This window comes from Portunus trituberculatus, chromosome 35 (assembly GCF_017591435.1).
Source record: "Portunus trituberculatus isolate SZX2019 chromosome 35, ASM1759143v1, whole genome shotgun sequence".
In the NCBI taxonomy this organism is placed as follows: Eukaryota; Metazoa; Arthropoda; class Malacostraca; order Decapoda; family Portunidae; genus Portunus; species Portunus trituberculatus.
The window spans coordinates 9,108,250-9,130,254 of NC_059289.1; the positions used below are offsets into that span (position 1 = coordinate 9,108,250).

A 22,005-nucleotide genomic window follows, 5' to 3' on the forward strand; every position below is an offset into this window, starting at 1 on the left:
AATAGACCAAAGGATAACTGACAAACAAGAAGTCATGACATAAATATATGAGAACTAAGGGAGTGTCATAAATCTTGGATGTGGTAATCAGATATCTTTAAAAAGGATTGAGAAATACAATAAAAAGTATGCATGCTACAAGGGAATCCAGTGGGCTATGAAAAATAACTGAGGAACAAAAATCATGGCAAATCAGAGGCATATAACCCTGTGGACAATAAAATGTATGCATGCTATGAAAAGTACCTGAGGGAATTCAGAGAATAAAGGAAAAATAGGGTGAATCAGAAACATGTGATCTAGTGGTGAATTGAAATGTAACAATGGTCACAGTACACACAAAAAAATTAAATGTCATGGTAGCATATATAAGCAGAGCAACAGGTGAGATGAGGAGAGAAGGAGGAAGATAGATTCTACCTCTAAACACTCTGGTGTGAGCTTCACATCATGAAGCCTTGGGTTGGTCTCCTCTGCTTTGTTACATTTGTGAGTAATACTTAAGAGTATTTTCTTAGGTGCCTTTTGATCTTGTGATGTATACTGTATTATTTTAAGTTAATTTTTGAGATCCTTCGTATGTAGTGATCACTGAATTAATGGTGTAGTGGTGTTTTAAGGTTACTGGTGTCAGATGTATGACGTGTTGTTGTGCTAAATGTCATGAGAGCTTAAGATGAGTTACTGAGGATGTAAAGAAACTGTAGTTGGAGTTGAGTAGAGTACAGTGAAGATTATCAGAGGGAAATGTGGTCATGTTGTTTTAAGATTTGTTTTTATGTGTAATTGTTATGCTTGCTTATATGATAATCAATAAATGTAATTAGTTTTGACCTGCATTTGTGAATGCCCCATGGAAGAATCCACTAGCCTTGGTCACTTGGTTGTCCTTGACCTTGCAGGACATAAGTACATAAGTACAGTAACAGAGTGTTAAAGGTAAGCAGCTCTATGCGGTAGCCTGCTGAGGGCCAGTTACAACAGAGCTAATTAATTTCAATGGGTAAAAAATCTTAGTTACTACACTAAGGATTCTTTGCTTAGTAGAGGCTACTACACTAGAAACTGGGTTTATACCATCAAACCTAGTGGAGAAATTATTCTATGAGTTACACCACTTCAGGCCTAACATGGTGTTAAGTTCATCACTACTTACAAAAGTTACATTATCATGTGATTTTGAAAATAATCAACAAACTATTCCAGACTAGCTTTGTAAGGTTCATACTGGCATTGGCAAAAGTGCTACATGCTGGACAGAATTTCTTGATGATTCTAAGGTAGAATCTGCACCACTCAGCCAGTTGTCTGTGCGCACGTCAGCCTTCAGAGCTTGCACTATACATACATTCTTCTTATCTTATTAAGCAGATCCATTTCATCATCACTGCACAACTAACTATCTTCTCAGGAATCTTTTCTTAAGCCCACATCATACAGCAAAATAAAATGCATGAAGAAGACTCCCTGATTGCAATGAAATGGCATGCATTGTTGTAGGTCTCTAATCTATTAAAGGAAACTTATCTCTTAAGTAATCAAAATAACCATGCAGAGATAATTTGAAATACTTATTAATACATAGAAACAAGAAATACAATGACATGCAAATATAACTTATCAAAGTAGTGTACACTTTAATCCTTATGTACTTCATATATGAACAAAAGGAAGGAATAAATAATTGACAGATAAATGGAACTTTGGGAATCTGAAAGAAAATGGTAGTGCAGTGATATTTCTAGGGTAGCCTATGAAGATCTACACTTAAATACTTGAGTATATACAAGAACACCACTCTAAATTCAACACACCTAAGCAACTGTATTCCTCTACACTCGAGTACAAACCTTGACAAGCATCAAAGATCAAAATTATCACCATAACTGATGAAGACCAAACCTCATAGATAAAACCAGTAATCAGGCTGTTAGTACTGAGAAATCAGAGAGCTTAAAAAGAAGATTAGGCAAATTTATGGATGAGGGTGGCAGGTGGAAATAGGTAGGCACATTTCATAGAGAGAGTGCCAGGTATAAACCTGGTGGCTTCTTGCAGCTTTCTCTAAGTTGCTATACTTACTGGTAATTGTGGTTCCTTGGCATTGCTTTGCTGGCCATTCAGAAGGATGGTGAGCTTCAGGATCCGGCTACACTGTATGGCAAAGGCTAAGTCAGAGCTGTCAAAGATTGTCACCAGATCCCCATCTTCATCCTGTAACAGTGACATCATGACAAGGAGTACTTGAAAATACATGAATTAGCTTGCCATTAAGCTTACATGCTAAACTGTTATCACTGCTCTTCAATCAACAAAGTATGTATTCTATAGCTGTGTCAATTTAGTCTATAAGGGAAAAACAATAAACCACCTCTACTCCAATATTCTGTCAAGTGTTATGGTATAGCAGAAATGAAGGGAAAAATTATAATAATAAAAGAAATACATTACAAGACATGAATATGCCACAAGGTAAACATACATACTTTATATTTGAGTGTGATGTCATCATCAGGAGAGAGTGAGCCACGGAAGACACGCTGCATCATTAGTATCAGCTCGTCATAAGTCATATCTTCATTGTGTATAGGAATGCGCCTAATGTCATTCCCCAGCTGAGCCTGAAACCACATTATTGGAGCATGCAGCTATTGCTTAAGAATCAAACACTGTATGTTGAAAATGTTTACTAGAATCCTTAGCTTCTTATATCAAAACATTACATGTCATACAATATGCATACTCTTACGTGTGTGTGTTTGTGTATTTACCAAGTTGTATTTACCTAGTTGTGTTTCTGTAGTATTTCACAAACCATGTCATTTTCCACTTGTTTTATCTTGCATCATCTGCCAATGAGCTTATATAACTGTCCATCTCGTCTACCATATCATTAATATAAACACATAAACATTACTGGTGCCAGTATTGTTCCCTATGGAACTCCACTTATAACTCTACACCATTTTGATTCTTCACCTTTTATCAATGTTCTCATTCTTCTGTCTTTTAAGAAGTCTGTTATCCAATCCAGTACTTTTCCCTGTAAACCACCGATGTTTTTAATTTTCTATAGCAATCTCCAATGCAGTACTTTATCAAAAGCATTTTTTTTTTATATCCAAGCAGTAGACACACACTGCCTATCTGTCCCTCTCCCGAATTATATCTATTGCTTTCCTGTAGAAACTCAATAAGTTTGTGACACAAGATCTTTCACTTCTGAAACCAAATTGTCATTCAGTCAATGTATGTGACTCTCCTAACTGTTGTATCCATCTTTCTTTAACAATTTTTCCAGTATTTCTGCAACCATGCTTGTTAGGGACACTGGTCTGTAGTTCAGTGGTTCTTCTTTATTACCTCCCTTGAAAATTGGTGCAATATTGTGTGTGTATGTGTATGTTTGCTTGTTTAAAACCACACCTTAATGATGAGTTTGCCAGACAGGTCCAGGCCGCTGTCACTGCTGCCAGCACCACTCATCCTGCTCACTGCTATTCCTTCCTTCTTTCACTCTAATCTCCAACCTGTAATAAAGGAATAAAAGATTTAGTGTCATTTTACATACTAGATTTCAAAGAAGACAGAAATAAAAGATTTAGGATCATGTTATAATCTACACTTTCACAAATACATATCTGATAGTATGGTTCAATCCATCCATCACACATTTTTCCTTCAAGCATGACACTGGAAATAATTTGTTTCAATGTAGTGTTCATTATTGCAAATGTGTTATAATATTATTGAATCATTGACAGGTAATTCCTCTGTCTAGCTAAACCTTAGGTCTAGTAATAAGCATCTCCTCAAACCCATTGTATGTATATTTCTAGAGTAACAACTGCTTCATCAGTTATAATATTTATCATTATCATAAGTAATGGACATCAGGAATACACATTTTACATCATAGTGAACAGCTGGAATAGCCTCCCTGATTCTGTGTTGGATTTTTAAAGAATACTGGTCAGGTTATGAAAGTATCAAAACTGGTTAGGGTGTGAAAGTATCAAAGACAAAAATGGGATTATACTACAACAATTGAAAATACCAACCATGACCATAATGGCCACCTGACAGTAAGACTTACTTTCTATGATCCACAGAACTGAAGCCACAGGCCTAGTTGGCCTCTTCCAGAAGTCTTCTGTGCGTTGAGAGAAAAATCTCCAGTGTATTTACCTAGTTGTAGTTTTACAGGGCCTGGGCTTTACACTCATGTGGCCCCATCTCCATATCTACACTTATCCAATTTTTCTTTAAAGCTATGCACACTCTTTGCTGACACCACTTTCTCACTCAAACTGTTCCAAGTCTCAACGCATCTTTACGGGAAACTATATTTTTTAACATCTCTCAGACATCTTCCCTTCCTCAGTTTTTTACTATGCAATCTTGTGCTTCTAACATCATATTCTTCTCTCAGAATCAGTTTCTCATTATCCACCCGATCCATTCCGTTAATCAATTTATAAACTTGTATCAGATCCCCTCTTTCCCTTCTCTGTTCCAGGGTTGGTAGATCCATAGTCTATCCTTATATGTCATCCCTTCAAATTCTAGAACCATTCTTGTAACCATTTTTTGTAGTCTCTCCAACTTACTTATGTGTTTCTTTTCATGGGGGGTCCACACAACTCCTGCATATTCCAATCTGGGTCTTACTATAGTACTTATCAATTTCTTCATCATTTCTTTGTCCATGTAGTGAAATGCTAATCCAATATTCCTTAGCAAACTATATGTCTCTCTGAAAATTCTATCAATATGGCTTATCGGTTGATTGTTTTCTTTCATCGTCACTCCCAAGTCCTTTGCCTTTTTTACTTTCTCTAGTTCTACTCCATCTCCTATCTTATAGATTCCCACTGGTCGTCTTTCACTCTTTCCCATTTCCATGACATGGCTTTTGTCCACATTGAATTCCATCTCCCATTTTTTATTCCATTTCAGATCTTGTTTAAGTCTTCCTGCATTATTTCACAATCCTCATTTTGCTTTATAACTCTACACAGTTTCACATCATCCACAAACAGATTTATGTAGCTGATCACTCCCTCTGGCATGTCATTTATATATATGAGAAAAAGTATTGGCGCCAATACTGACCCCTGTGGCACTCCGCTTTCTACTGCTCTCCACTTGGATTTCATATCTTTAACTACTGTCCTTATTTCTCTCCCCCTCAAAAAATTTTCCATCCATCTCAATGTGCTTCCTTTTAAGCCACCCTTCTCCTCTAACTTGCACAGTAATCTTTCATGTGGCACTTGAGTTGAGTTGAGTTATAGGTCGGGAGAGATGCCTTTGTATCAGCTCTCCCTGACGTATTTTTCTGGCTGTCGGGGTCTTTTCTTCTTTCACTTATTGATTTCTGTTATCATCTTCTATTTCCTTGATCTTCTTTTGTCTTATATTCCAAAATTTTTGCTGAATTGTTTTTGTTTCTTGTATGTCTGTATTATTAAAAAGCAGATCCCCTATTATTTTTTTCAGTATTTTCCTGGTATGGCTGCTGTAATGTTTTATTTTTCTGTCTTTCTGTGGCATAGGCAGGGGACCAGAGAAGGAAGTGGGCTAAATTTTTGTTGTCAACACTTCACAGCCAACAGTCTGTGCTTTCATTTGAAAATCTTTTCCTATCATTTAATTTTAGGGTGTTTGTTCTACATTTAAATAGGATATCTGATGCTATGTCATTAGTGTATACCTCATCTTGCCCTCCAATCTTCTTCCTGTGTTCTTCGTACAGAGTTACACAAGTTTTATCATTTAATGATTCTCGCCATGCCTGTGTGTCCTTAGTTTTCATTAAGTTTGTTTCATTTGTTTCCTTTGTTTCATTTTGTATGCATGCTTTCAGTAGTCTTAATTCTCTCAGATCTTTTAGCTCCTTGCCTACTCTCCACCAACTCTTCTGCTACCCTTTTCACCAAGACTTTTCCTTCCACCAGTAGGTATCTTAGATATTTTAGCTACCCTTCCCTCACTCTTGAACTCACACTAGATGCTCCAACTTCCCCCCTCAGGGTTGCTATAGGTGTATAGCTTGGTGCTCCTAAAATTTGCCGAAAGACCCTATTTTCTATCCTCTGCAGCTTACTAATTTCCATTTCATTAAAGTCTATAATGCTACTTCCAAATAAAATAGAGGGAAGTGCCACACTCTTCCAAAAAGTTTTTCCAATGAGTAGTCTTGAGCAACTTCTCGCTAATACGCTCCTCGTCATATTGGCCAGCTTTCTCACCTTTGTTAACATTTCCTCCTTCTGCACTTTGAAGCAATTAATGCTGTCATTTATAGTGATTCCTAAATATCTAAACTTATCTTTTACTTCTATATTTTCAATATTTTCTGGTCTTACCTTCATGTTAAATATTATTATTCTACTTTTCTCTTTGTTTATTTCATACCCAAATTCTTTTCCTATCTCCTCCATTTTCTTTATTACTTTATCAAACGCCTTTTTAAAATCCAAATAAATACAGTCAATCCATCTCATCCCTCTCTCTCTTGTACTCTATCAACTATTCTAGAGTAGAAACTCAGTAAATTTGTTACACACGACTGGCCTTTTCTAAAACCAAATTGGCTATTTGAAAATAATTTGTTGTCTTCAAGAAACTTGATCCATTGTTTCTCTATTACTTTTTCACACATCTTGCATATTATACTAGTTAGTGATATTGATCTGTAATTTAAAGGTTCTTCCTTCCTTATATATGGGAACCACCTCAGCTCTTTTCCATTCTACTGGTACTGTTCCATTTTCTATTGAGCATTTTATGATGTATATAGAACTTGCTAGTTCTTCTTACATTCTTTTAATATTCGGCCTGAGACTTCATCCGGTCCAATTGCCTTCTCTTCATCTAATTCCGCCATCAACTCTTTTATTTCAAGCTTGGTTACTTTAATCTTTTTTCATATAGACAGTCTCTCTATTACCCTGTGGTCTTTCGAATTTGGATTCCTTAGTAAAGATTTCCTGAGAGAGAGAGAGAGAGAGAGAGAGAGAGAGAGAGAGAGAGAGAGAGAGAGAGAGATTTTATATTTCTTAAGCTTCTAACCTGACCCAGTACTCATAACGGTACTATCTAATCTAGTGACATTACGATGGCCAAATGGACACATCGGTCTGCACACAAAGTTTTACTTACCGCAGCGTTGCAGTTCAGTGTATGCAGATGATGCGAACGTGGATGATCAGTCAGTTACGTGGAGAGAGGCGCGGAGGGCCACAGAGAGCCAGCGAGCAGGAGTGACGTGCATCGGCTACGTGAACGTCACCGTCCAGTCGCCGTCAGCTGATGTTTGTTTGGCATTCACCATTCAGGGGAAGAGGCGGGGCGCGCCGCTCTTCGGTACCTACCTCTTGCCTAAAGGCATGGCAAACACTGTTTATTGTTCAAGAGCCTCTTAAATTATCTTTAAATTTTGTTTTTTTGTTTTCTTTGCATGAACATTTGCAACCATCACTATATAATAAAGAAATATTTAAACTGGTTAGAAAGTAATGGCTCGAATTTATATATAATTGAAAACTCCCGTCTTTTTTTCTATAATATATGATATACATGATCCACTTGAGAACAAGCACTTCTAATGGTATAAACAAAGGGAATGGAAAGTAATGGGGCTGTCTCTTGAGATGCGAATTATGGGGCTACATTGGCCCCTCGAGGGCACCAGTTGCCCTTATTATTATTATTATTATCATTATTATTACTATTATTATTATCATCATCATCATCATCATTTTTATTATGATTACTATTATAAGATAGCTGGGCCAAAGCTGGCTGCATGTAGCATAGTAATGCCTCCAAGCGGCTTGTGTGGTGAGCTGCCATTGGTGAGAAGGGGCGGTAGGCGACCAGTGAGGGTGCTGCTTTCTCCTATGCGCTCCCGATTCGAATGTTGTCACTTTGCTGGGCTGCCGTGATCCTTGACATCATCTCTTCAACTAATATTTGTCGTCCAAGCTAGGAACCAGGACTTGATATCGCCGAAAGGACATACAAGGTAATGGTTATTGCAGGTAGCATGAATATTATTGTTATTGTTTTCGATGTGGTTGTTGTAACAGCGGTTTTTAGAGGTTACGTATTTGTGTTTGTCTGCCTTTCTGTGTGTTGGGGGAGGTGTCGATATGAATGTCCCAGACATTGTGTGAACATTTTAAGGTTGAGATTAATGCCTTGTATGTGTACTAGAAATGCGTGTGTATTAAAAGCATGGCTCATGTCTTCCATACCGGCAATAGTATATATAGTATATGCATTAAGAGGTGGTACTTTATTTCAGGTCAGGATGTGGTTAGTTTTATTAATTAAACTCTTAGTCCAGGTCCTGCATACCACTAATACTTTATACTTTACAGCAGGGGTTCTCAACTCAAGAACCCCCTGAGTCATAGGTCTAACTATCCGAACCCCCAGTAATCTGACATCAAACATAATGTTAACTTAGTGACTGACACCAACACAATATGCAATGGTACTGCAAAGGATATTATTAGATCAGCCTGGGAATCTTGTGAACCCCTGTGTGTTTGCAAATCAGAGGTTGAGAACCCTTGCTTTAGAGGATTTATTGAAGTAGTCAAACATTAACATTTGCATCATTATACATAAAATACACTTGATATCACCATAGCTGAGTGTGAAAACGATATATATATATATATATATATATATATATATATATATATATATATATATATATATATATATTACAATACTTGATAGATCAGTGGTTCTTAACCTTTTTACTAGCACCCCCCTTCCAAGAATTCTTCCTTCCCTCCATGCTCCCTTGCATCTATGGATACAATTCTCTCCCAAAGTTTAAATAAAAAGGACAATACTTTGTCTTTTCAACTTCTCATTACTTGACCATGCTTTCATTAAGAGAATGACAAATATAATTTGAAAAATTCTTGCTTTTTCCCAAGGGATCGTACCCCCCTGGAGTTTACTAACGCCTCCCATAGGGGACGTGTCCTCAGGTTAAAAACCAAGTGTGTTACATTAATAAGAATTTTAACAGCCATAACCTATAATTGGTAACTAGTGATAAAATATATCCAATAACTGATAATTATATATATATAATCAATAGCTAAATGCAAAATTCTGATACTAGTGATAATGATACTGATAGTTCAAATGAAAAGAAATTGATAAATCCAAATCTTTATTTTCATAATTAGCTTAAGATTATCAGAAAGAAATAAACATTCAATATTTATTGTGCCTCTTCTTGAACTAATGAAAAGTACTTATACTGTTTTAAGTACAATAACCATATTTGATTTTGAAAGTTTAAAACCTCAGCATGCTTTATGTTCCAAAAACACTAAAACTATCAATTATGTGTAGTTTAGAACCAAAATTATGTGGTATCAATAAATTAATAATAAGGGGAAAATATTTGTCCGGTAATCAAGAACCTGATATTGTCACCAAGATCATTTAATGCCCACCCATGAATATCATTGCTGCCTGTGCTCTCTCTTTGGAAAGTAAAAAAGGTAGAAAATGAATGAGCAGCAATTAATTCATGAAAAACAAAAACAAAAAGACAAACAATTATCTGTATTCACAGAACACTGACTAATTTCACATTACAGCACTGTTAGATGTTAAACTAAACCTTAACTTGACCTAACTAATCTTAACCTTACCTTCACGATTTTTGCAGCATGAGTTTGGCACAGATTCAGCCGGAGGACAGCGATAGATGCATACAGAAGCAGTTGTGGCGTCTGCGTCATGAGGACCCCACACAGTACCATACACTGGTCAAGATGCACCTGTCTTTTGCCACTGACCTGCCAACAGATGAGTGGGTATCTTAGCAGGTTGTGTTTATATATGTTTGTGTCAAAAGAATCACAAGCTGGAATGAAGGTCTCTGGAACTTTTGTCTATAAGCATATCTACGTGCACTTGCAAATATATTTATTCACCTAATATATTCATTCACCTAACTATGTATAATACAGATTGAGTGAATTATTTATTCCCCATGGCACAAGATTATTTCTATTAAAGCAGTAACTTGCATGGATGGGGATCCTTATACAGGCACATCCACACTGTTTGAAGCTTCCAACAAGAAGAGGTTGAATTATATTTTTCTGTGTAGGTGTGACGGGCGCCTCAGCGAGACCACTACAAGTCGGCGATGGCAGCTGACGCCCCTCATCAAGAAGCTGAGTCGGGCAGCAGTATCTAGCAAGGGTGTGATGGAAGGGGCACCACTCACACAGGAGGGTGTTTGTCAAGTGTTCCAGGTGCTACACTACCTTAACAAAGAAAACAGTGAGTGTTGCAGCAATGGATATTTTGCATAGTGTATTTCTTTCTTTCATACAGTTTTAGCATTAACTTTGTATGAGTACATTATCAACAATCAGTATATATACCTGTAGAGTCTGAAGATTGTGTATTATGAACTTGAAAGACATGAAAAATATAAATTATTATTGCAGTTATGAATCATAGAAGCTGCAATACAATTTATATGTGAAAAAGAGGTAACTTATTTACATTTAATTTTACTTTGTTTTCAGACATCATTCAGGAAGGTTTGTTTCGTAAAAATGGAAGTCTCAGCAGACAGCAGGAACTGAAAAACTTACTCAACTCTGGTGCAGATCTCAACCTGGACTGTGGAATGTATTCCCCACACGACTGTGCCTCTGTTCTGAAGAGTTTCCTGGCTGACCTCCCAGAACCACTTCTCACTGAGGCTCACTATCCAATCCATTGTAGGATAGCAGGTAATATACATAATTGTTCCCTTTCTCTGGTATAGTAGACAATATTTATAGTGGATGTCTCTAGAAGCAGTGTGTGGTGGGTGTGATGGCTGTACCTGTTCTTGTTAGAGATGCTGCAGTCCCACATGAGCCACACCCAGAAGGCAGCTGTGCACACTCGACAAATCAAGGCCCTGCGTCTCCTCTTCCTGTTGCTCCCGCCAGAGAACTACCAGCTGCTTCACGACCTCCTTATCTTGCTTCACAGGGTGGCATCTCATCAGAAACAGAATCTCATGTCAGCCATCAATCTTGGTACCATGTTTGCCCCTCACATCCTTTGCCCTCGTAAGGTGTGTGCAGCTTTATTGGTGTCTGTATGCAGTTGATTCTTATTTGTCACTTCCACTATAGAAAAGTTAAAACAGTTATCATCCTTATTAGCTAAAAAAAAATTTGTGCTGCATCAATTTATCTAAAATTTATTTTCAACATGAATATAGAAAGTACAGGATGAAGTTACTATACTAAAATTAAACACTCAAGCTTAGTAGATAAAACATGGCAAAGATAAGTATTACACATTCATGTTATACTTTGTTACAGATGACTCCGAATGACTTGCAGTACCTCTCAGGCCCACTGAGCATAGCTGTGGCCTTCATGATTGAACAAGTGCCACATCTCTTTCAGGTAATATTTATTAATGCCAGACTGTTGGGTAGGAGGTAACTAAACCTTATTATTTTCAAGGTAGGCATAAAACACATCATCACAATTCTTTTCACCTTCCCACATTGAGGAAAGTAATGGAGAACATTTTGAGAACCATATTACTGTTATTGCTGCAATGAACCAAACTTTGCCAGCATAAAGCTTTGTATTTCTAGCACTTTTTCTAGCTCTTGATTTTTACAGGAAAGTTAATATAATTTATTCACATTTATTTAAATACTACTTCTTGAATTATTGTGCATTTATTCAAATTGTATTTTCTTCCCAAGATTCCTTTGGAGTTGGAATATGATGTCAGGCAGTACTGGAATAATAAAAAGAAACTGCATCATCAGCTATCTAAAGTGAGTAAGCACTTTACCAGGCTGGCACCTCTAAGTGAATGGGATAGCAAATATTATACTGAATATATATATATATATATATATATATATATATATATATATATATATATATATATATATATATATGTGTGTGTGTGTGTGTGTGTGTGTGTGTGTGTATAGAGAGAGAGAGAGAGATAAATATAGATATATAATTTGTTTTTTTCTTAAACCTTGAGTCCTTATACCCTCCTTATATTTTGTTATTCAAATAGCTCCTGCATTTTTGTATTGCTAAGATTTTGTTGTTTCATAGTAGAGTAAGTGCTGGTTTGTATTGATGAAAACTTCAGAAATGAGCTGTGAGATTTTACTGAAGCCTGATTATTTACAGCGATCACTGATGGATGCCCCAGCCAACACAATATTCACCTTCATTGACCGTGAACTGACTGCACAGGCCAATGACAAGGATGTGACAGAGGTGGCTCTGGCAGAGTTGTATGCATATGTGCAGGCCTTACCAGATTCTGCCAAGAAGAGAAAGCTGATCAAGCAGTTCAACACAGCCAGTGGTCTTGGCACCCCACAGCTCAACCAGAGTGTAAATAAGAAGCAGGAGGCTCGTGGCAGGAGGCTTGGGGAGTCAATCAAGGTAATGGGTTGTTGGATGTCTTGCAGGTAGATAATCTTGCTTCCCTAACTGCATACAGCAGTTGAGGATCTTTACTGGCAAGCAGCAGTTTACAAATGAGTTATGTTCCTTAAAAGCTTTACAAATTAGAATATATTTTTGTTTATAAATTTAAATTATGCATTAGTAAATCAAGACAAAAGACGAAATAGTATAATTTCTAATTTTGAAAGTTTATAATCAAAGTTCTCATAGATTGCTATTTGCCTGGACTTGCATTATTAACCCCTTCAATACGGTGACGCCTATGTAGGCGTCATGAAGCCCCAGTAGCATATACGGTGACGCCTACGTAGGCGTCATATTTTTTTTCTAAGCTTTCTTCAGTTCAATTGTCCCGTATAATGTGTTGGATACCAACTACACACGCCATATGCTGTCCTTAAAATCCTAGTGCTCCTCCCACCATCCTTGTCTCCACCAATCACTAAAGATAAGCTACATGCGTCCTGCCTTGTGTCTAAAATTACCCAATGGCATAGACTGTTCCCATCTCTCTCTCTCTCTCTCTTTCTCTCTCTCTCTCTTTCCATTCCCTCCCTCCCCATCTCCCTTTCCTCCCTCCCCATCTCCTTTCCCTCCCTCCCCCTCTCCCTCTCGAAAGATAAGTTACATGCGGGAGTCCCGCCTTGTAACATTCGTGAAAACACACACACACACACACACACAAATACAAAAACAACAAATTTTCTAATCTCTCTCTCTCTCTCTCTCTCTCTCTCTCTCTCTCTCTCTCTCTCCCTACCCTCCCTCCCCTCCCTCCCTCCCCCTCTTCCTCTTGAAAGATAAGGTACATGTGTCCCGCTTGTGTCTAAAATATTAGCAAATGTCTCTCTCTCTCTCTCTCTCTCTCTCTCTCTCTCTCTCTCTCTCTCTCTCTCTCTCTCTCTCTCTCTCTCTCTCTCTCAAGAGAGAAGCGTCCACTTTCCTCTTCGAAGGCAATATAGTAACTAAAAAATAGCAGCATAATACACAAAGACGACAAGTATGACAAGCTTGCACGAGTTTCCAGCTCGGGGCACTACCACCCGTATATCATACAGGCGGCCTTTTTTAACATCCGGCGTGAAGGGGTTAAAGAAATACTTATATTAAGATGAATGCATGTGAAGAATAATTTTTGCATGATGTTGCATGCTTTAGTTTTTCTTTGGAACATATTAGATATTTTTGAATTGTTCCTATTAGGGAATAAAACTTGTATATAATGTTTACATCATAAAATTTTTCAGAAACATCTTTTCCACAAGACAGTGAAACCCTCCAAGCTAAAAAGCCAACCTTTCTCTTCTCTTGACTACACTAAAGTCAAACGCACCAACAGTGAAGATTTGCTAACTGTGAGTTCATGGGTGGTGATACATGTACATTCCTTTGGTGTGCTGTGTTGAAATTGATTTTCTGAACAAGTGGAATAAAAAAAATTGTGCTCCTTGTTAACCGCATAAGCTTTAAAGCATGCTTAATTTGCATTTCATTCACTCCTGCTAATGACAAGCATGTGTTGCAGAGTCCCTCCTCCAGGTCACCTGAACTGCGAATGTTCCACCATAACCCAGAGCTCAGCTTTCCTTGCCGAATCAAAGCTAAATCTCTTGAGGATCTATCTTCATCTTTCAGCAGCCATCTTTCCATTTCTTCCTCCACCACAACTGATTCATTTATTTCTACTATTGTTCACCCAGCATTTCATCCCAACTCCTCTTGTCTTGGAGCCACAAAGCAAATCTCTGGTTCATCAGCCAAGCACAAAGACAATCAGGTTCAGATGAACACTGCCTACTGCTCTTGCTCTGGTAATGAGCCACTGTCCCACTTTTCCACTCCTTCCTCTTGTCTGAATTCAACTTGTGAAACAGTAGATGGAGGAATATGTTCCCCATATCAGTCCTTCAAGAGCCCACCAGCAGAATGTCCCAAGACTCCAAATCTCTCATCTGTATTGGATGTTGGCAAAGAGAGTGTTCCCCCTTGGAATGCTAGTCTGACATCAACACCAGTCACTCCCACCCTGGAGGTGCATTCTCCAATCTCTCAGGCTGTAATGAAGGCCAGCATTCCCCAGGTACCATTTATTTTATCATGTACCTTAAACTTAAAACGTTTACTCAGTGTGGATTTGTTTTCTTGAACTATTTGCTTATAATACCAAAAGCATTTCTTAAACTTTTTTCCCCCAGAACATTGCATATGCACATAACAGCTTATGAACTAACTGCTAATGATTTTTAATTTGCAATCTTGAAGATTATGCATCTTAAGAGATCATTATTTATAAAGTGTGGTGGAAAGATTTGTTTGCATTGTTTCACTGCTTTATGTAATTATAATTCAATCTGACACCCTCTGAAAATTTTCTTCATCCACTAAAGATATTTTTTGAATACGTGAGAAGAATCATACATTTGGCCTTTTTCACATCTCGGCCTCTCCTTGTTTATTGTTGAAAACTGATTGATTGGTGGTTTTTTCTTATCTGTTATTCCAGAGAGTAATAATGACCCCTAGAAGCCGCTGTCCAATAATCATAAACTCTTCATCAAGTTTATCAAATGTGGCCATCCCTGAGGAGAACTCCCAAACACCAATACTGCAAAGCATCAGGCATCACTTGCCTACTCCCGAGGACATACATACTTCACCTGTCATCACCAATCCAACTGCACTCCTCACTTCTCCCAAAACACTACCAACTCAGACAGATTCATCCATACAGAACAGTTCCTCCCAAGACTGCTTTGCAAAACTCTCAGATGCTGATTTTGAAGATGACAACAGTAACAAGGTTAAAGAAGGATTACACACAGGGGGTGGAGAGACAAAGGCAAGCCGCTGGAGTTCCTCATCTCTTCGATGCACTCTAAGCTCTGCTAGTTCCACCACCTCTCTCTTTGGTAGCTTCTTCCGCCACTTGAGCACCACTTCTCTCGCTCAGTTGGCAACTAAGCTCACCTCAACAACGTCCCTTCACAAACCTGAGGAAGAAGAAAAAGAAGAGTCAGAGGGAGAGTGTGAAGAGAACGATGATTTGAATGAGTCTCTCTCCAGTGTCTTCAAGGGTTATCTTCTCAGCCGCAGCATCCTCACTGATAGTCCGGTTGACTTGTCTGTAGTATATGCAGATGAAGGCAATGAAGATAATGGTTTTAAGGAGAAGAGCCCCTATGGAAGTAAAAGTGACAGTGAAAATGGAGATGATGATTCTGCATATGATAGCTCTCAGCCACCAAGTAAGACCACCTCACGACAGTGTTCCAAGGCATCTCTCTCCTCCCTGGATTCTGCTCATGACTTGTACTCTAGTTCAGAATTGTCAGAATCACTTTTACATTGTTTAGATGGTCATGATCCCTCTCAGGCCAAAGATAGAAATGGTGACAGCAGAACACAATCAAGTGATACAAAACCAAAGCGTCACAGTGTTTGTACTGATAGTGAACAACCTTTAAGGCTTTATTCATGCTCCCCAGATGGTCGCAGTCAGTCTCTACTCAAGACAAAGCAAGGAACGCCTGTGCCACAGCGGGAGACCAGCAACACTGAGGCTGCTCCCAGTGCACATGGTGTCATCTTTGAGACATCCCTGTGAGATCAGGAGAAATTTTGTTAGAGGTTTTAGAGGTTATGAGTTAGCAGATGACTTTGTTATAAAAGACTTATAGTTGTTATCAGCCTCTGTTGGGATTCTGACCAAAAACAATTTTAGTTAACAATTTTAGTTATACTTTCTTTATTCAAATGTACAATACCCACACAAACGTGTGTGTGTGTGTGTGTGTGTGTGTGTGTGTGTGTGTGTGTGTGTGTGTGTGTGTGTGTGTGTGTAGTGCTTTGTCTGGACAACTTCATATGAGGGTGTGTTTGTGTGTGTGTGTAGTGCTTTGTCTGGATAACTTCATATGAGTGTTTGTGTGTGTGTGTGGTGCTTTATCTAGACAACATATGAGGTCTGCCTGGTAAATACTTTTTTCTTCTATAACCACATCTGTACATAAAAATGCAAGAAAAGTTTATTCACCTGAAGTGTTGAAGTTTATTCTTGAGCACCCTCCACCTCACTGGCAGGAGGATCACAGGAGATGGAATAGCCAGCCTGCCTGCCTGCCTGCAGGATGTTCATTGTAGCTGTTGTATTGATACAAATAAGTTTTTATATACATTTGTAAGGCATGGAATGAAAACATTTTTTGACTGATAAAGTGGATGTATTAACTCCCCTCTCTCTCTCTCTCTCTCTCTCTCTCTCTCTCTCTCTCTCTCTCTCTCTCTCTCCATGTACATTACTGCCAGGCACTCATCTTCCAGATCATTGCTTTACATTGCACATTATCACCAAAAAGTCACCAAATAAGTATTGAGCGTCTTTCTAGATTCACTGTACTAATACATATAATTTAATCTCTTTCTCTCCTTAGACCACTGTCATATGATATTGTCACTTACAATTAGCTTACATATTTCGCTCCTTTGCTTTTCAGCTGCTATCATGTGCTAATGTAATGCGAGGGAAAGGAAAAAAATATTAAATAAATGAAAAATTAAATTACTTACAATGAATACTTACTATGAATAAAGGAAAGATTATGTAAGAACCTTTAAATTTATTTTGACAAAAATTATAGCGGTAGCTATGATCAAGGCATTGGGTTATAGATTTAGAAGAAATTATCACAACAAATAAACACACTTTACACAAATAACTGGAATGGTATTAAATGATCTTTATCTCCCCACAATCACGTTTGTCCTTTACAGTCCAATTCACCGGAGAGAAGGTAATTCACTCACGTAAAAAGAAAATAAATAAAAAATATTAAAACATAAGAATCACTACACAGCCTAGTCAATGTTAACTCATGGCATCACGGGCTGCTGTAACTCCCCTCACATAAACATCCCACTTCACTCATCTTTTTGGTGAAAAAAAAAAAAAAAAAACATTTCTGGGAGATGTGTACCAAAGGGTGACACCATCTTAAAACAATGCCAAGGCAAGACAACACTAGTACTAGCTAGCCTAACCCTAATCAAATACACACGTGGTCACGCTGAGAGAGAGAGAGAGCAGTTGTCTCTATTTGCTCATGGGGAAAACAAGGAGGTACAGGCAACCCCCGCTTAACGAAGGGGTTACGTTCTTAAAAAAAACTTTTGTTAAGTGAACCAATTATAACAAGTTGAGTTGAGCTTCCATTGAGAGTAAACAAAGCAAGAGTGCATCATAATATAGTGAAAGGTTTAATGAAAGTAAAAATTATGAAGGTAAACATTTAGGCAGTTTAATTTAAGTCATTATAATGTACAATAATGTATGTATGTATGTAACTTTATAATGATGATCTTAAATTTATGAAGGGAGGGAGTGAAACAGGAAAGACACTAACCAGCAACCTGTGGAATATAAACAAAGAGCGCAACATTGTACCGCATACAAAACTTATGTATCACATTTCCACAAGGCTTTCCATTTTATCCATTGTAGAGTCGAGTTCAGGTGGTTCTTTTAGCTTGCAAGGAAGATACGGTCTCACCAGCCTTCTTAACAGAGTCTGCTGACTTGAAAATAGTAGAGACAGTAGATGGAGTCAAGATGGTGGCAAGCAATGCTATTGGTTTTCTCGCCTCTCGTGTCTGTGAATAATATCCAGCTTCACTTCGAGAATAAAAGACTTTCTGGTCTTCTTAGCAACGCTAGGCGACATTGCAGGGTGTTTTGGTGGTAAGTTGAGCAAGGGAAGACGAGCTGCTGCTGACGCTGTTATTGTTTTGAACAAGGGGGAATGAGTGGTGTGCGTTTTGTCCACAAGAGGCGCTGGTGTATTCAAAAGCCTGTTGGCCTGCGTGATACGGCAGGGCTTTCAAACTTGGAAAAAATTATCTGGATAAAACTTTGTTAAAGCGAGTTTGGTGTTCGTTAAACGAGCAGATGGTAGTAAAATTAAATATTCGTTATAGCGAAACTTCGTTGTGTGAACCTTCGTTAACCCTTATGTTCTGGTGATTAAACTATTTTCCAATATCCCATGATGGGTAAAAATGGTAAACCTAGAAATTGTCAGAAGACTGTTTGAATACTAATAATTATTTTCTCTTTGTTATTCTGAATACAATGATGTACTTTCTAGCTCGATGTGACCTCTGAAAGTTTAGTTATTGCCTTATCAAGGATTCCTCCTCCGCCCGCTGTGTGATCCGTCAAGCAGAAACAGCTCGGTGAGCGATGACACCGTGCAAACACACACACACAGACACTCTCTCTCTCTCTCATCTTGGAAGAGAAATTGTACACTTCCAATGAGAGAGAGAGAGTATTCTTTCACCTCTTTTCATATCAAGTTCCAAGCAAATAACATGTAGGTATCATCTCTCTCTCTCTCTCTCTCACACACACACGTCCCCCTGATCATCTTCCCAGAAAACGAGACACGCCTGCGTCTCCGTGAGCCACTCTGGGTTCTCAATATGATGTTTGGAGTCTGTTCTCCATCACCACTATCTCTGTCTTCTCTCTGTTCTGAGAAAACAGATGGATCCTCTGAATCATTTTCCGAGTCTTAACAACTGCTGTCTTCGCTTTCTACAGTTTCTTCCTCATAATTACTGTCACTGTAGTCAGGCTCAGAAGCACTGCTAAATAAAAATTATCTGTCTTGTTCCATAGTGAGTTATGAACTGAGACATCCCTTCGCTCTTATCAGGGTGCTTTCGACACGGCGGTTCGCTGGAGTTGCCAAGTGTCGCCCTCAGAATGGGAGAATAGCTTCGTTACCCCCAAATATACAGAGCTTGTGGCAACACTACGGGTGGAAAAAGAAGCCAGATACTTCCACTCGCCATCTGACTCGAGAAACCGGGCGTGGAGCTCAAACATGAGGCGCGAAAATTCTTGATTACGGGAACAATCACCATCGCTATGAACGCACTGATGCAATCGTTCATATACAATCGCCAGAACATAAGAGTTAAACGGGGATTGCCTGTACTGGTAATTAAATTATATGACTACAAACATTATTTCACAATTTTAAGTTACGTAAAATTTTTATGAGAGCAAGAAAGACACTGACCTGCTCGTGGGAAAGACAAGAAGGTACTAGTGAGAATCTCACACAAAGCTCCTTCCCTCGCTCACGCCTTCAGTCACTAAAATAGTGAGTCGTAACTAGAAATTATTTTTATTGCCATTACTAAGGGAATGACATTATTGGGAAACACTTTCCTGTACAGTTAAGTTCTCTCTCTACTTCTGGAGTGAAAAATTTTTTCACAATTCTCATCATATAGTGAGTGAAATTAAGGTTTTTAATTCATTAGCTGGCTGCTCTCTCCTCCTCTAGGACGCCTCCCAATATGGTATATCTCGTGATCACGTGTGTCTCTATACTAGGTTATTATTCTTAATTTAAAAAAAAAAAACTTAATATTATCCCCGGCACTACACAAGATTATCCCCCTTTCAAGAATTTTTCACTCACCTAGCTTACATCTTCCACACAGGGAAATAAGTCCTATTCTTGGCAGCAGTAATCTTCACCAAATTCCTCCATCCTTGACGGGATTACAAATTTCACTGGCCCTTGGAAATTGACTTCTACTTTCAATGGTTCATTATCCATTTAGTACAATGATCTTGCTAACCATCACTCCACAATGTCCCTTGGAGACATAACACCACAATTTTGAAAATAACTAGGGAATGAAGCCGTCCAACCCAGCCAACCTCCTGATTCACCATCAGTTTGAGACTTAACCTTAAGTTCTCCGGTACTCTCGATGACAAGATTCAGCCATCTTAGTTACCTGCATTCACGCGACACATTCATCTTCCCCCCATTCATTCTACCTTCCACTCAACAGGTATCCTAAAGTGAAAAATACGAGAGCTTGCCACGTCCTGTAGTGGCCAACCACAGTGTGACCCATGCTGACTGTAGAGTTGCAGTAATTAATCTGCAAATTAAAGTGGTAACAACATCTCTTACACTCTTACTTACTTTGACTCTAGTTCCATTACTACTATCATTGACAGGAAGAGGTAATTTAATGAAGAATTACTGCTTACCTTACAATCTACAATATTTACCATACCTTTACTTCTCATCCTAACATTCCTCGATGTACCATCGCGGTGGTCTACGTACCCTATGAGGCAACACTTCAGTTTCTACATCTGTGTGAAAAACAGTGTCCTAGGCTTCTAGGAGATATTGTTCCTCTCCATAGAAAGGCTTTAGTTTTTCTGTTGCCCTTTGCAACAGTTGTCCTGTGAAGGGGTCTTTTACCACATAACCTCCACCACTCCTTAACACTTCTATCACTTTATATGGTCCATTCCACTTTACACTTAGTTTCTTACACACCCGGAGTCAGTGGTCTCTCGTTTTACCTACACTAACGTGCCCACATCCACTTTTTGTTCTTTGCACTTTCTGTTTGCAACACTGATATTTTTGGGACATTTTCTCATGAGTCTCCCGAATAACACGGCAGACAGTGTCAAGATCACTCTCCTCGCCGTCTACAGTAGGTAATCTGTTACCCACCATGCATGGAGCAGGTCGTGTAAAGAATGCAAAGTAAGGTTGCTGGGTGGTACTGGTGTGGACTACTGCGTTCATGGTAGCCTGGCATGTTTGCAACAACCGCGGCCACCACAGAGGATAACCTTGGCATACGGCAGCCAAGATACACTTGAGAGTACGATGCAGTCACTCGGGGATCCCGTTCCCTTGAGGGTGGAAAGGTGTCGTGTAATACAAAGTGATGAGGTTCTGCTGGCAGAAGTCCTTGAAGGCCTGGGAGGTGAACTCTCCTCTGTTGTCCAGGACGATGCTTTGCAGAGTCCCAATATCTGTCACATACTGCTCTAGTGCCTCAATGACCCCGTGTGTGTGTGCTTGGATTTTAAAGGATAGAATTTGACAAATCTACTAAAATGATCTACAATGGTGAATACATATTTGTAACCTTGACTTCCATTAATCATGTCAGTTAAATCAATTTCTATTCTCTCTAAAGGCTTCCCTACTGAAGTTAATTCTTGGAAAGGTTGTAAACCAGCTTGCACCTTAAATCTCTGACAGGGTACACATTGTTTTACATAATTACTGACATCAATCTTTAATTACACTAGTAGAATAACTCTTCTGCCTTCAAGATGGTTTTCTTTTGTCCTAAATGTCCTGAGGTTCATGGTCTTGTGACATTGCTTTTGGTTTTAAACTATGAGGGACTACCAAAGTATATTGTATGCATAGCATAGTACAAACTTCCATCTATTACTGTGAACTGTTGTAGTATGGTTTTATACTTTTTAGTTGGAATTTAGCCGCCTTCTAAATATTCAATCATTTCCCTCCATTTTACTTCTTCTCTTTGATGAGTCTTAAATTCTTCTGGGGATGAGGCCTAAAAATGTGGTTGTTGGACTATGTTGAATTATTCTTACAAGCCTGGAAAGTTGGTCTGCTACATAGTT

General features: G+C 38.5%; 2 protein-coding genes across 10 annotated transcripts in view; one reads left to right on the plus strand and one right to left on the minus strand.

Moving 5' to 3' along the window:
* The window catches only part of LOC123513123 (protein TFG-like), a 32,655-nt gene extending 25,100 nt beyond the window's left edge, over positions 1–7,555 (minus strand). For 2 of the 7 annotated variants that reach the window (XM_045270011.1, XM_045270010.1), the window contains exons 1-4: positions 7,168–7,344; positions 3,427–3,530; positions 2,487–2,621; positions 2,083–2,214 (exon numbers count right to left, since the gene is read on the minus strand). In XM_045270011.1, coding sequence (XP_045125946.1) covers positions 2,083–2,214; positions 2,487–2,621; positions 3,427–3,486 — 327 coding nt within the window. In that variant the 5' untranslated portion in view covers positions 3,487–3,530; positions 7,168–7,344. Of the gene's footprint in view, positions 1–2,082; positions 2,215–2,486; positions 2,622–3,426; positions 3,531–7,167 lie in introns of all 7 variants that reach the window. The other 5 variants (XM_045270007.1, XM_045270008.1, XM_045270009.1 and 2 more) reach the window with 5 other exon arrangements.
* Positions 7,474–16,726, plus strand: LOC123513115 (rho GTPase-activating protein 19-like). 3 transcript variants are annotated; one of them, XM_045269992.1, is made up of 11 exons: positions 7,474–8,032; positions 9,713–9,856; positions 10,160–10,335; positions 10,587–10,796; positions 10,905–11,128; positions 11,382–11,468; positions 11,780–11,854; positions 12,228–12,488; positions 13,760–13,867; positions 14,038–14,592; positions 15,016–16,726. In XM_045269992.1, exons 2-11 carry the CDS (start codon positions 9,714–9,716, stop codon positions 16,114–16,116), a joined length of 2,940 nt encoding a protein of 979 aa, XP_045125927.1. In that variant the 5' UTR covers positions 7,474–8,032; position 9,713; the 3' UTR covers positions 16,117–16,726. The 3 variants fall into 3 exon arrangements, with proteins under 3 accessions (XP_045125927.1, XP_045125928.1, XP_045125929.1); XM_045269993.1 differs by lacking the exon at positions 14,038–14,592; XM_045269994.1 differs by lacking the exons at positions 13,760–13,867; positions 14,038–14,592.
* Positions 16,727–22,005: the final 5,279 nt, after the last annotated feature.